At 31.6% G+C, this 16,333-nt stretch overlaps 1 protein-coding gene across 4 annotated transcripts in view; it reads left to right on the top strand.

Annotated features, from left to right (window-relative positions):
- The first annotated feature begins 10,996 nt into the window (after nucleotides 1-10,996).
- Nucleotides 10,997-16,333, top strand: part of LOC134697678 (E3 ubiquitin-protein ligase HECTD3-like) — a 66,593-nt gene continuing 61,256 nt past the window's right edge. For all 4 annotated transcript variants that reach the window (XM_063559977.1, XM_063559964.1, XM_063559982.1 and 1 more), the window contains exon 1: nucleotides 10,997-11,428. In XM_063559977.1, the coding sequence (XP_063416047.1) occupies nucleotides 11,102-11,428 (327 nt within the window). In that variant the 5' untranslated portion in view covers nucleotides 10,997-11,101. The remainder of the gene's footprint in view (nucleotides 11,429-16,333) is intronic.

Here is a 16,333-nt window from a genome sequence, read left to right as displayed (position 1 = left end):
CAGGGTTATGTCACAGTTAAAGAACGTCTAGACCTTTATTCTAGATACCAAAGCCCGTATTAATAAATATTCCATAAACTTCACAAGTAATGCATGATGGTCTTGGGGTATTGATATTAATTATAAGTACTGACATTGTTCACCATCGTGTTATAGTGTTCTTTCATTTGTCGTTGTACATTTATACTAACTGAATCTTACTGTTTAAACGGTCTTTTGTCATTGTTATATTCATTTAAAAACGGTGATTTTCCAGTTTTCAAACAATTACTCAAAAAAGCTTTCAGCAGTTTGATGGGGACGACCATTTGATATTCTGGGGAGGGGGGGGAGCAGAAGGATTTGTTTTGAATCGGTTATTAATTCTTGTAAACTAAGAGGCACAAGAAGCTATAGACCAAATGATGCAAAATCATGCTTTCTGGGTGTGCCCCAGACCCTTTCTTAATCTGAAAATGCAAGTTCTGTTTTAATCATGTTTTTTTACAATATTTTGGTCTCAAAGCAAAATGTATAGATTCAGTGTAAGACCTACGTTTCTAAGGACAACTTCGTTAGACCAATATGCATGATAAAGCAAAAATGTAATTCACATAGTTAAGTCTGTGGCTGCTTTTTAGCTCACCTAGCCTAAAAGGCCAATTTTAGTGAGCTTTTCTCTTCACTTGGCGTCCGTCGTAGTTAACTTTTACAAAAATCTTCTCCTCTGAAACTACCGGGCCAAATCAATCCAAACTTGGGCACAATCATCTTTGGGGTATCTAGTTTAAAGAATGTGTCCAGTGACCCGACCATCCAACCAAGATGGTCGCCACGGCTAAAAATAGATCATAGGGGTAAAATGCAGTTTTTGGCTTATAACTAAGAAAACAAAAACATTTAGAGCAAATATGACGGGGTCAAATTGTTTATCAGGTAAGATCTATCTACCCTGAAATTTTCAGATGATTCCGACAATCTGTTGTTGGGTTGCTGCCCCTAAATTGGTAATTTTAAGGAAATTTTACTGTTTTTGGTTATCATCTTGAATATTATTATAGATAGAGATAAACCGTAAACCACAATAATTTTCTACAAAGTAAGATTAACAAATAAGTCAACATGACCGAAATGGTAAGTTGATCCATTTAGAAGTTATTGTCCTTTATAGTCAATTTTGAACCATTTTTGGGATACGATTGCTGTCAAGCAATCTGTAGACTTTTACCGTTGACCCTATGATACACTCCCTCACGTCATTCGTTTTATTCTAAACATTCAGCAACATCTCAGATTCTTATGATTGTCTTGCTTTAAAAGGTAAAAACAAGCAAAACAATTGAACATAAACAACTTTCCTGTGATGTTTTACTCATAATCTTCATGTGTGATATTTTCCTTGACTTATATGCGTGTTTTTAACAATACGGAAAATCAGAATTAAACAGTATTTATATTTAGTGTTTTTATAAATTTAGAAACACGTCAGAGGGAATTCCCAAATTTTGATAACTTGCGAGAGTTCATTGAAAGCCGATCGATAATTCTATTTCTGTCACAAGAACTGAAGTGGAGTATTTCTATATTTTACCGTTATGAAACTGAAATTCGATACTGTACTCTCATAAAGAAATGGAGAACCCTTCATCATATCATTTAATAAACGTTCTTGTTCCAAATCGGAAGTCACGGTTTGTTTATGTATTATATATATATAATGCCTATGCGTGGTCTCACTAAATAGAGACAAAAAGAATTGTAGAGACAAAAAGCGTCAAGAAGCGACAAAAAGAATAATATTATCAACAAGAAAATTTAGCGACAAGAAAACATTTTTTTATTTATATGACTTATTCGAAATAAATATTAAAAAATTATGCAAAAGAAAACAATTTCAACGACAGGAAAGTTAATTTTGATAGGGAAAAAAATGAAACTTGTAAATCTAATTCAGTTGCTACATTTATTTACATGGTATTTTATAAGGTATCACAGGAAAAATTACCTTTACCCTGTCGTTTTATGGTATTACTTTTACTTGTGTTTTAGAACAATAATATGTTTTGTCTTTTTATTTGTTTTTAAAACTATTTTTGTACAATATATAATTAACTTGCAAAATGCATTATTTGTGCATAATTGTCCAGAAAATACATACACAAATTGTGAAATACAAATTAAGAACTGAAATCAAACAAGAGGAAAACATAATTAAAATGTGAATATTTTTCATCATTTTACTAGTATTTAGTGTATTGTCTCATTTAACGATATTTATCATGTTTATGCATATAGATTGAAGATTAAAGGAAACTGATGACAATCTTGAGTTTTCAACAGGTGTTCACTATTCGGTACAATAATTGTATATTCTGGTGCGTGTAATTGATGAAGGTGTTAATGGATGTTATTGTAGCAATTAAACAAAGGACACACACCTAGTTAATCTCATTTGATGCTCTTAATTGTGTATTACCTTAGAGTGAAGCCACAGCTAATGTTGGTCCTATCAGGAAAAAATAATTGTATAGTTAGGAAGGAAATAATATTTCATGTTTTTGTTTTATTAAATCCTTCAAAAGGAAGGTGACAAATCTTTGTTTTTATTTTCATTTTATAGCGTTCACATTTCCTTTGCTCTTACACATGTTTAATTTCTTCATCTATCAATATGATAATAAAAAGTACACAATCTCTTCCTCAATTTTTTTTTATTTCTTCATCTTTCAATATAATCCTAAAAAAATATTTTGATGTATGTGATAACAAAATGTATTCTTGTCGCTAAATAGCTTCTTGTTGCTTTTTGTCACTATTTTTTTTCTTCCTGTCGCTTCTTGACGGTTTTTGTCGCTAATTAGTGAGACCCCACATGCGTGTAGTTTTCCTGATTTCAAGGGGTATCAGATTGAGTGATTCCCCGTTTCATTGATTAATTTGAAACTCATGGGATTCTTTCTATGTCTGTCTGCATATGGAGGGCTATTGTTTCTGCATAATTTTAAATCATATGCATAATCTAAATTAAAATAAATGTTTCGTCGTAAAAATCACCTATGACACCCCTTCAGCAGAAATGGAATCTTCCATATTATCGTTTCGAGTTATCTCCCTTTTCGAAGTATTCGTCAAGAAGAATTAACTCGTTAATGCCCATAAACGTCGTATTATATTAAGAACGATCTCAATGTAAACAGAGGAGTGTGTACGGAAAGGAGTCATGCCCTCTGACCCAAAGGAACTTCAATAATTAAAGAGTAAGAAATGGGGTTCCTCCTAAACTGGTCCGCCGTTCTATATATAGCTTCGCACCGAAGGTCAGTATAGCGATAAGTGAAAACAGGGGTCCAGTTTAGGGTTCCTCCTAGAATTACGGTGATAAGATACGGAAGCAAGTTAACTCGTACCACGGCATTGGAACCAAAAAAGTTAACTTGTACTACTGGGAAGTCGTACCATTCAGAAAAAATATATTAAAAAATATGATGTTTTATGGGTTTCTGTTTGTAAACTTAATAGAAATAAAGTTGAATTACTTGAATTTTACACAGGAGTTAAATGAAAACTTAGACAAAAAAAAAAGAATGTTTTAAAGCATTAATGTTTTAACTGATCTTTCAAACTAGAACATAGGCGGATCCAGCCCCCCCCCCCCCTTTTTCGTGGAAAAAATTTGGTTGATTATAAAGGGAATCATTGATGCATGACTGGAGCGGGCCCCCTCTTTGGTCAGTCAGCGGGCTCCCCCTTAGGAAAAGTTCTGGATCCGCCACTGTAGAACTTAATCCAGAGGAAAGTTAAAACATTGCTTTATTAAACTGTACCTTATTAAAATTGAACATATGTTGAAAATATATATATCCAATTTAAGTTAATTAAAGCTGTAATCCATGATCACAAATTGAATGCTATGTTTACAATTGTTGAAAGCCATGTGCTTTTTTTGTGGGGAAAATGCAGACCCCCTTAACAGGAATCAGTTACATTTCATTGTTATTTATAGACAGTAAAAATAATTTTGGCAATCATTTTGACTAACTGCTAAGATTTAATTTTCCATGAAAAAATTTCTTTGTGTGAAACTGTTTATTCTTTAAGGCAGCAACCATTTGATTTTCTGTGGGGGGGGGGGGGGGGGGGGGGGCTATGGGTTTTTTTCTGTGCAAACTATTTTTTTTCGCCTTCGGCGAAGAACAATCTATTTTTTAAGCGACAAATCGAAAACTATTTTTTTCTTTCAATTTTAGCATTACATATAGTGGCAGCTGAGGGTGAAACAAACAATTTTTTTTTCTCAGGGTCCAAAACAAATTATTTTTTTCACCAAAACCTTGAAACAAACTTTTTTTTCCAAAACCATAGCACCCCCACCCCCCCACCCCAGAAAATCAAATGGTTGCTGCCTAATTATCTACATCTGCAACAGTATTTTCTATCCAGTATACAAGGAACATTAGCTACAAATTGGTCATTGTACTTTCAAATTATATACATTTTACAGACTTAAGAGGTATTGGGTGAAAGTAACGTATATCATGTATATTCATCATTTAAAACCAATTGAATGCATTTAAATAAGTTGGTACCAGTTAGCAATGGTACGAGTTTGCATTGGTACAATTTTTTTTTTTAGTGGTATGAGTTAACAATGGTACAGGATAACTATAATTCGATAAAACACAATACGTACATGGCTCATACACTTGTAACGGGGATTGGCTATTCTTTAAGTTGAGTGACTATTTAGATTGTTACATTTTGCATGTGCAGTTGAATTAGTTAAGAGAATAATACTATCCAGCTATACCAGGGTTACTGGCAAAAAATGCTTGAGACTCACGCATGTTCATGCTTTTTTGCAATGCGGCAGTATTCTTGGATCTATTTTTTACCTCTTTGATCTTTTCAATATTGGCCAAATCTCATGCATTTGTTTAATGAAAATTTGGCAGAACTGCTATACATGTGTCAATGAAAACTATGGCAATCGTATCCCTCAGAGCATTCTGCTCTTTGATTCGTAAATCTTAGTAATCTTTTACAATAATCTTCTCCTCTGAAACTACTGGGCAAAATTAATCCAAACTTGGCCACAATCATCATTGGGATATCTCGTTTAAAAAATGTGTCCGGTGACCAGGCCATCCAAACGAGATGACCGCCACGGCTAAAATAGAACATAGGGATAAAATGCAGTTTTTGGCTTATAACTCAAAAACCAAAGCATTTACAGCAAATCTGACAATAGATAACATTGTTTATCGGGTCAAGATCTCTCTGCCCTGAAATTTCAAATGAATCAGACAACCCTTTGTTGGGTTGCTTCTCCTGAATTAGTAATTTTAAAGAAATTTTGCCGTTTTTGGTTACTATCTTGGATATTATCATAGATGAATTTAAAATGTAAACAGCAATAACGTACAGCAAAGTAAGATTTACAAATATGTCAACCTGATTGAAATGGTCAATTGACCCCTAAGGAGTGATTGTCCCTTATAGTAAAGTTTTTACAATTTTCAGAAAATTTGTAAATTTTAACTAACATTTTCCACTGAAACTACTTATTCTTATAAAGAGTGACGGGCGTATTATGCGCTCATGACCCAGCTGTTTATTATGTATTACTATAAAGGATAGTGTTAACGCATGTTAAAAGTGGTGCACACCTTGTTCCCATTGAAATGCCGATAACTTGATGATATACGAAATCTACGTAGCAAACAAAATCTTTTTTTTTTTTATCAAATTCAAGGGGCAGTTATCGTATTAAAGCAGGTTCGATAGACGTAGTTTTTGTTTGTTTTTTTTACTAAAAAAATGACATAAAAGAGTTTGAACATACATATATTCGCATTCTGGCTTTTAAATACCCATTTCATTAGGTGTGGGAAAGTCTTGAATCACGATTTAAAGTACGTGTCAAGTTCGATTTTGAAGGCTCTGACAATGCTCGTTTAAAATGTGTTCCTCTGCTTTCTTTGCTTAGTATACAGCATTCATTTTACTTATTGTGCAGGCTGAAATCTTTCATACGTTTTAAAAGGATATTTTTGACATTAACAAGCACACCACATCTCATGATCAGTGATTTATATTCCTTTCATCAGTAAAACGTACACGACAACGAACATTTTATAGTAAGTAAGTAAGTAAGTAAATTTTATTTAGAGTCGGCATATATATACATAATAACAAGAAAACATGAGCTCTGGTGAGCTCTTTAACCGATATCACATAAAAAAATCATGCAGCATCATGCAAATACTACCAAATAAAACTGATAAAACATGCAATATAATGAAAGCAACTATATTTGATTTGTGAGCCTCCAGATTCAAAGCTCATGTGGCAAGCGCCTCTATTTGCATTGAAACGGGGGAAACAGCAAATCACTTGAAGATCATATAATATAACAGACTAAAAGCATAAAAACAATAAATAAATAAATATAAGCACTAGCATTTAATGGCAGATATATTAAAAAAAAAAAAAAAATAGATTCGGTTCACATATAGTTTTGCAAACATAAGCTCTTTCAAGAGGGCTTTTATCGAATATAAATAATATGCAAAATTTGTTTACAAATAAGGAGCCGATCATGAAATATAACAGACTAAAAGCATAACAATAAATAAAAAAATATAAGCACTAGCATTTAATGGCAGATATATTAAAAAAAAATCAAAAAAAAAAAATCTGAGATTCGGTTCACATATAATTTTGCAAACATAAGCTCTTTCAAGAGGGCTTTTATCGAATATAAATAATATGCAAAATTTGTTTACAAATAAGGAGCCTGTAATCCAGCGGTTGTCGTTTCACTTTGTAGTGTTTGGCTATATAAGTAAGAATATATCAATCTTTTACATTTAAGAGATCATCATATTATAAACAGGCGGGTCACTGGAATCTATTTATTCTATTAAAATTGTCAATTGCCACTGTTTTTTTTTCGGAACTATGCAGTTAAGGCACAGGCACTTGTCTAAAAAAAATGTTATATTATATAAGGTATATAGGAATTTTTTGTCATCTGACTTGACTACTGTATCTGTATCTGTATGTTATCTTCACCTCCTTTATAGGAGATCAGTGATTTCTCACTAAGGTACATATATCCATCAACCACAGTGTTAAAAATAGTCCATCACCAGTTATATTACATCATGTACAATTGGCTAAAACACATTTTCTATATACAGTCAATAAAAGTGTCTCTCTATTTAATAATATTTCGTTTTTATTTTAAAACTCATTTTTGTGAAATTTATAAAAACTGTAATAAAAGCTAAAATTCTAAATTTATTTATATATAGCCTATTTAAAATTATTCAGATCTAGTTCACTTGGATAATATTAAAATAATCTTCAATATTAAAATTTAAAATAGGGTATATTTAACTCTTAGCTTTATCAAGTATTCAAATAGATGAATATTAAATTTATATATATGTATATACATATATTTTAATGGGTTATGTATACTTGAGATGTCCCTATTTTTTCCTGTTTTTTTATATCAGACAGCATCCTATATCTTGCTCTATGAATGTTAAAAACATATCTGCGACACTGAAATTCCAATGCAGATAACATTTTGATGTTTATATTTTTGTTGCTAAGTCCAACTTTTTCCGTAAGGAGATAAGAGCAGTCCAGTATAATTTTGATTTTCTCAGTTTCAGTAAGGTATTCCATTTCTCTATCTGTCAGAATATGATATTTCTTCTGAAGATCTTCTAAAGACGCTTTTCTGGTTGTTTCTAATAATGTACATTTCAATAAAAAGTGTGGTAAATCTTCAGTTTCTTGTCCACATAGAAGGCAGGTGGCTTCAACATTATTCTGATTAAATCTAGATCTATTTTCTTGAAGAATGTATGTACCAGAAACAAGTTTTAACTTAACAGGCAGACGGTTTATGTCTCTTGAAGATGATGTTTTGATATAGATGAGCGGGTGTTGTTTTCCAGGGTGGTATTCATCAACATTTAAATAGCTTATGTTTTTGTATAGCTTCGAGATATCTGTATAGTACTCTTTCCAATATTTATTTATATAACTGTACATTAAATTTTTCCATTGAATTTTTGTATACGGAGTGTCTAAAAGAAGGTAAATTTCTGGAAGAGCATATTTCCAAATAATTTTTTTTACTTCAATGAACCAACTGTGACTATCTTGGTCTTTGACTGCTAATTGTCTTCTAGCAATTTGTTTTTCAGTTGATTCCTCTGATAGTAAACATATACTGTAAAAGTAGCTCAGTATTTTTATATGTATTTGTCCTTCAATAGGAATCATTCCAGATATAATGTATGGTACTACATCAGGAGCATTTTGAGGTAGAGACAAAATCTGTTTGAGCATTTTTTTGAAAAACATTTCCAATTTATCAATATTTAATTTAGTTGGTATCAGTATCTCTAGACCATAAAGTAATGTTGGTAAGACATAGGTTTTCATTATATGAATACAGGTGCTTGGATCTAAACCATTGTTTCCATGAAAACCTGCAGCCATGAGACTATATGCTGTTCTCCTTGCTTTTTTAATGTTCTCGTTGATGGTGTTATCTAACGTTTCCTTTCTAGATTTTGATCTTTGTATTCCCAGATGTGTTGCTTTTTCTACTACTGGTAGCTTCTTGTCTTTCAATCTCAGATCTATACAGCTATGTCTTTTTTTCCTTTTGTTCTCCATCTCAATAACAACACTTTTTTGTGGTTGTAATTTGTAGTGTTCATTACAACTGAATTCATAAGCCATGTTTAGTAATATTTGTGCTTCGTTTGGATCTGTAGTATTTAAAGTAATGTCATCCGCACAAGCTGTTGCACAACATGGTATATGGCCAATTTTACTTCCTAACTTAGATTGTTGTAAATGATGCAGTAGTGGGTCTATATATATCTTGTAAAGATCCGCACTGAGAATACCACCCTGACGCACTCCTTGTGAAATGATAAATTCATTTGACGTTTTTCCATTAAGTTTTATTACAGATGAAGCATGTTTATGGAGATTGTTGATGAGATTCCAGTGTCTATCTTGTATTCCAAGATGATATAAATTACGCATTAGATTTTTATGAACCACAACGTCAAAGGCTGACTTAGCGTCTAATAATACTATTATCAGGAGTTTTCCCAAATCTAATGATTCTCTATTTACCTCTTCTAAAATGAATGATGCATTTAATGGAGCTGAGTTCTGTGTGAAACCTCTTTGCAAAGTGCATTGTCTTGGTAAACTTGTTGGCCGGATTCTTAATTTCAGAATAGATTCGATGATTTTACAGAAAACTGGGAGAACTGTTATTCCACGATAATTCTTTATTTCTAAAATTGATCCCTTGTTTTTAAATACTGGAGAAAGGAGTCCTTTTTTAAGAAGATCTGGAATTAATCCTTTTTTGAAAATATCAACTAGAATTTGATGTATAGAATCTATAAGATTATCTCCTGCGTATATAAAATTTTCAACAGTTAAGTCAAATGAATCAGAAGCTTTCCCTTTCTTCATTGAATTTAGAGCTTTGTATATTTCACATTTTGTTGGTTCTTTAATTTCCGAGTTCTTTGTTAATTCGGCTATAATGTCAATTTCATATTTTATAGAATTTTCGTTTTCAAAGTTAAAGTCTTCATCTCTTGAAGGAACTGCAAGGTTTGCAAAATGTTGTCTAAAGCCTTCCATAATATTGTCTTCTCCAGTTAAAATTTCATCATCTACATGCAGATCTTGAATATAACCACGTAATGATTTTCTCTGTTTGTTTATGAGCATGTGGAATATTTTGGTGTCTTTAGTTCTAGTGCTCATTATTTTTTCCTTAAGTTGTGAATTTTTCATTGCTAATTCTGTTCTATATACCCTGCGAAAATTTTGCTTATTCTCCTTTTTTTTAGTTAAAGTATTATGATTGGATGATGGTTTTCCAGCTTCATACCATTGTAAATTTGTGGTTTTCATTTCTTTATATGCCGTGGATATCTCTTGGTTCCAAATTTGTAAATTTCCCATCTTTCTTTTTTTCTGCTTCGTTGGTTGACATTTACGTGCACAATTATCTAAGATGTTACTAATTGTGGTAATTGATGTTTCTAGTTCCTTGTTGTTATTCGGTGAATTTATTGTCTGCATATTCATGTTAACAAGCTTCTGATCAACTAAGTTCTTATATTCTTCTTTGTCTATCTTGTCCCATTTGATTTTTGGTTTAGTTGTACTGATGTTCTGATTTTGTCTTTTTTGTAAATTTGTTTTACACGATACAACTATTGGGTAATGGTCAGAAACATTGGAGTGTAGGGTTTTAATGATGGTCTTATCAGAAAAGTTTCTATCTGTTCCATAACTGTACATAAAATAATCGATTTCACTGCATTCTTGTCCCTTAGGATTTATATATGTGGATCCATTAAAACAGACTTGTAAATTAAAGTCTTTTATAAATTGAAGAAGGTATTCAGTTCTTTGATTTTTGTTGTTTTTAGTTAAGTCTTCATTTAAGTCACCTCCAATCAGAATATCATGACTTCTTGTGTATTTTTGCATAATTTCGAAAAGCTGATCAATACACTCTTTAAATTCATCCAAATCATGGCAACCTTGTGTCGGCATATATATTGAAACAATTAGTAATGGTTTTGACATGTTGTCTAAAAATTCTACACATTGTATACGCTCGCCTCCGTCGTCAGTAGCTTTAACGAGATGATCAATTTCTTTTTTCCAAATAACTGCAACTCCCCCATATCGTATATGATTATTATGCCCTATTATGTGTTATATATAGTAGTCTCAGATCTGTCGAAGGGCATACATTGAATTGCTAAAAATATCCATTATTCAAATAATTTCATTGCACTATTTTTGTAAAGAATAATTATCAAACTGAATTTATTTTCAATACGATATCACTGCAAATATTAAATATAGGACAATATAGTCTCAGCCTACAATTATAATTTCCGGATTTTTGCCCGTTTCCGACTTTCAAATTTCATGCTCATCTCGGACTTCCGGTGAATTTTTCGAAGAAATGATTCAACAACAATTTGGGCTGTACAACTACAAGTTTATTTGATATTTTGATACAATAACAAACAGACAATTAATGCATTCTAAAGACCATAAACAAAATGGAGCCCAAGGTTCTAGTGTTGATAATTTATCAGGTTCAAGACGCAGATTGGCCAGAATCCGTTGTATTCTGGAATGTATCCAATGTTTAAAAGAGCGAAAAAAGTTTCCAGCATGCATTTGTTTTGTTCCTTCTGAAGTTGAATATAAATGCCAAAGTAAAACAACACTAAGGGTCTATCCTGAACCCTTAAAAAACAGTAAAAAAATAAAAGACTTGCATTGTACAACAGAATCCCGAGTAGTAGCAAGTGGAGAAGAATATTGCAATTCTCAAGGGAAATGGCTAAGGATAAAAAGGGTAATCTTTGTCTAAAATAAAAACAGACATGGAATTTTTAAAATCGTGTTCAAGCGAAAAATTACCTGCAGACTAGTTACTCCATTGTACTCTTGAGGTCCTTATGTTATTTTTTTTTACTTTTTTAGGACCATAGAGCTACAGAATTTGTCCTATTTTAAAACGTACAGTTCTGCAGCTAGACAAATATATGATGAAAGTTGTTTTGAATAAGTGAATTTTGTATATTTGTTATACATTGAACAGTCAGAGATATAATTCTATAGGGTTATTACAGAAAATAACTTACGAGTGTTATTACAGATACTTTTCTTTAAATTATCTAAATCTGTAATAACATATGTTTGTTATTTGTAAAATTATTTAATCTATAGTGGACTCTAGGGAACTCTTGAGACTTTGCGCAGAAACTAAATGCATAGCCTTGATAATTAATTTTTAAATTGAATTAATACATTTTTGATTAACCATGGTTAATTAATTAAACAAGGCTATTAATGAATTAACTTAGCTGTGATAACAAGGCTTAGTTATTATAGGAATGTAACTTATTACAGTCTGCACGGTTAGCCACTAGTCCGATGCCCCAGACTAGTAAAATTTGGTTCGGACTAGTTAGTTTTTGCAAAACTTTGTTTGGTCCAATCAGAAAAATGTCAAAATATTGGTCTTCGGACTAGTAGTTGAAAAAGTTTTTGGTGCAGACTGTTATTATATAAGACACTTGGGAATTACTGAGAAACTTGGGCAGAACCTCATTACATGCTCTGGTCATTATTTCTTACAATAAATTTAAATACATTGTAATTAAGCATGATTTATGTCTGAGCAAATGCTTTAAAGTGATATAGAGAAGCCGTGATAACACCCGTTAGTTATTACAGGCATATTTTTTCTGTAATAACATATAGGTAGATATAGGAAGATGTGGTGTGAGTACCAATGAGACAACTCTCCATCCAAATAACAATTTAAAAATTAAACCATTATAGGTTAAAGTACGGCCTTCAACACGGAGCCAGGTGTACTATTCAAAATTGGAATACTATGAACTGTTATATCTTTCAATAGTTAAGTATACATAAAGACAATAGTAATTTCAATAGAACTTTTACTTTTTCACTGCAGTCATGGAACTACGGCAAGTAGGGGGCAGGGCTTCCAAAATTTTTCTGAGCCAGCCGGACATTTTATATCTGATCCGAATTTTAATCTAGGACTAAGTCACAAAAGGCAATTATGGTAATCAGATGGCCATCCCAATGATTGACATTAGATTAAAAACGATAGTAAACTTTACTTTGATATGAATTTGATGTTCTGACATAAACTGTTAAAATTGGCATTGCATCATTCAAAGTGTGCACATCAGCGTGCTCATATCTGCATTAGACTCTTTATTTGTGCAAAATGACGTTGTCTAGAACTTTATTTTCGTTTTTAAAGTCACATTTTTCAAAACCGGATGTTGACTTGACAATGGTAAAATATGGACCATAAACGGATACGTAAAATCCGTGTACGTTTACATAGCACAACTGAGCAAAGAAGCTCTTTCCATGTTATTTCTTCAACAAAATACTTGAAATGAACGTTAGGTACAGGTATCAATGATAGTTTTAGAATTTTGAAGAAATGTAGGATGCATAATTGAATTTCCCACCTGTGCACATGCGCACACGTGTTCTTGTTCATACAATGTAGTTCTGACGATTTTTTCATGTAAATGTTTCATCAAATCTCAAGTTTATAAATGTATTTATTATAAATTTGATCTTTTGGACTAAATCAATTAGATACAAACCGCTGAAATGTACAAAAGTTAATGTGAATGGACCGATTAATTTATACGATGTCCGGTACTGAAATTACTTTACCTGTCACCTGAACATGTAGTTTTCACCTGTCCAACACCTAATTAGCATTGATTAAAATTAGAAAGTATTGAAGTCAGGGTTGTTTTGATAGTAATTTATCATCATGTCACTTTTATGACCGGAAATGTATGGCTGTTAAAGGCAAAATGTTGGGTCAAAAAGATCGTGAATTATATTAAAATGACCGAAAAAGCCTTGAAAACTAAAAAGTAGATGACCGTTTCATGCTTTTCCCAGCCGGTCTTTTACCGGACATTATACAAATGACCGGAATATATGACCGTTTTGGAAGCCCTGGTCATGCTGGTAGGGGGTAGCAATAGGTATAAACAAGCATGCAGACATTGAGGTTATTAATAAATTCTGCGATAATGACGGAAGACTTATTTTATTAAATGTGAAAATGGACAATGTATTATTGTCTTTAGTTTGTCTTTATGCGCCAAATTATAGAACCGATAGAAATTCTTTCTTTAAAAAAATAAACAATTTTATAAAAGAAAATTCTATAGGCATGACTCTAGTTGCCGGTGATTTCAATGAAGCATTGACGACTTTAGATAGGAAAAGCTTAAATAAAAATACGAAATTTTCAGAGCCTGTTAACAGTTTAAAAGTTGTTTTGAAAAATCATAATTTTATAGATATTTGGCGTATTTTACATAAAAGCACACAACAGTTTACATGGAGAAGAAAGGATAAGACACAAGCTAGTAGGATAGATTTAATTTTGATTGCAAAAGAATTTCAGTCTCTTGTTGAATATTGTAAAATTAAACCGGCATTGATTAAAGTGACTGACCATCAAGATATAGTTTTAAACTTTAAGATAGGGGCTTCAGAAAGAGGGAATGGATACTGGAAACTAAATAATTCTATCTTAAAGGATATTGAATATAAAAACACAATCAACAGAGTAATAAATCAGTTCGAAAATCGTATAATCAATAATGACAGTAGCGATATCCGTCTTTTATGGGACAATCTAAAAATTGAAATTAGAGACGAATCTATTCTATACTGTAAAAGAAAATTGAAGTTATCAAGGGAGACAACAAGAAAATTAGAAAGCGAATTAGAACACTTAATGACAACCAGAGATAAACAATTAAAAGAAGATGAAACACTAACAAATAATATAAAACAATTAGAATTACAATTAGACACAATTTATGAATATAAAGCAAAGGGGGCTCAAATTAGATCAAGGGAGAAATGGATAGAACTAGGGGAAAAGAATACTTCTTATTTTCTTGGATTAGAAAAACAGCGACAAGTTAAAAAATCTATTAACAAACTCAGAAATGAAAATAACGAGGTAACAACAAATCAAATCAAGAACAAATTTTAGAAATGATTAAAAACTATTATAAAGTATTATATACAACCACGGCTCCAGATAAAGATCTACTGCATACATATGTAGGTGATACTATTATGGAAAGGGAGATAAATGTAAATGACTTCAAAATTTGTGATGGGGAGGTAACTATAAATGAATGTACTAAAGCTATTAACACGATGAAGCTAAATAAATCACCTGGTCTAGTTGGTTTAACATTAGAATTTTATAAGACATTCTGGGAAAAATTAAAAACAATGTTGGTAAAAGTTCTAAATAAGGGACATGAGGAAAAACTTCTTTCATATACACAACGAACAGGTGTTCTTTCTTTATTATTCAAGAAAAATGATCCATTATCTTTAGACAATTATCGTCCAATATCATTATTAAATGTAGATTTAAAAATACTATCTCATGTTTTAGCACAGCGACTAAAAAAACTTCTTCCTAAATTAATTAATGAAGATCAAACTGGATATGTAAAAAATTGTTTTATTGGTTTTAATTTACGGCAAATCCAAGATATAATGGACTATGCAGAATCAAACGGAATAGATGGGGCTATAATATTTGTTGATTTTACAAAAGCTTTTGATTCTTTGGAATGGGAATTTATGTTACATGTAAGTGTTCTAAAGCATTTTGGTTTTAATGAATCATTCATATCATGGGTGGAAACATTATATAAGGGAATACAGATGTTTGTAATAAATAATGGATGGGTATCCGAAATTTTTGAAAACTCTAGAGGAATCCGTCAAGGGTGTCCTTTATTGGCTTTACTTTTTGTTTTATCAGTCGAAATTATGGCCGAGCGATTGAGGCAAACATCAGACATTAAAGGTTTTCGTGTTACTATAGATAATAAAACACATAGCATTAAAATATCACAATTAGCTGATGATACAACTCTGTTTTGTAGTTCAAAATCAGATATATCTAAAGCTACGAATATAATTGAAACATTTGGCTCTTTCTCAGTGTTAAAGCTTAATCGTAATAAAACAGAAGGAATTTGGATTGGGGCGCTTAAAAACAGCGTAGATAAGATTGAAGGCATACGCAGGACTGACCAACCCGTCAAAGCTTTAGGTATTTATTTTGGTCACGATAAACTTCAATGTGAAAAGTTAAATTGGGAACCTAAAATAGATAACATGAAATCATTAATTAAAACATGGGAAAAAAGAAAATTAACAATGGTTGGGAAAATATTGATCATAAAATCTTTAATTTTACCAAAATTTACATTTTTGGCTACTTTGTGTAAAGTTCCAGAGATTTACTTGAAAGAAATTGAAAGCTGCTGTTTCAAATACATTTGGGAAGGAAAAAATGACAAAGTAAAATGAAACACACTTATTGGAGAATACCAAAAAGGAGGGTTAAGAATGATCGATTTTGACAGTTATTTTACAGCACTGAAAGCCTCATGGGTTTCAAAATTAACAACAACCAGTATGTCGAATTGGAAGATTATTCCTACTAAATATTTTAACAATCTTGGTAAAAACTTTCTTGTTTTTAACATGAATTTAGATAATATTAAATCAATAGATGGACTTGGAAAAATACCCGACTTTTATTTACAAGTAATTTCAAGTTGGGTTAAAACAGGAGGAGGTTTATCAACATTTTCTAATCACTTCTCTAATATTAGAAAACAGATTACTTGGGGAAATA

The sequence above is a fragment of the Mytilus trossulus genome, chromosome 1, assembly GCF_036588685.1.
Source record: "Mytilus trossulus isolate FHL-02 chromosome 1, PNRI_Mtr1.1.1.hap1, whole genome shotgun sequence".
Classification (NCBI taxonomy): Eukaryota; Metazoa; Mollusca; class Bivalvia; order Mytilida; family Mytilidae; genus Mytilus; species Mytilus trossulus.
The sequence above is the reverse complement of the archived record's forward strand: the minus strand, read 5'-3'. Positions and strand labels throughout refer to the sequence as shown.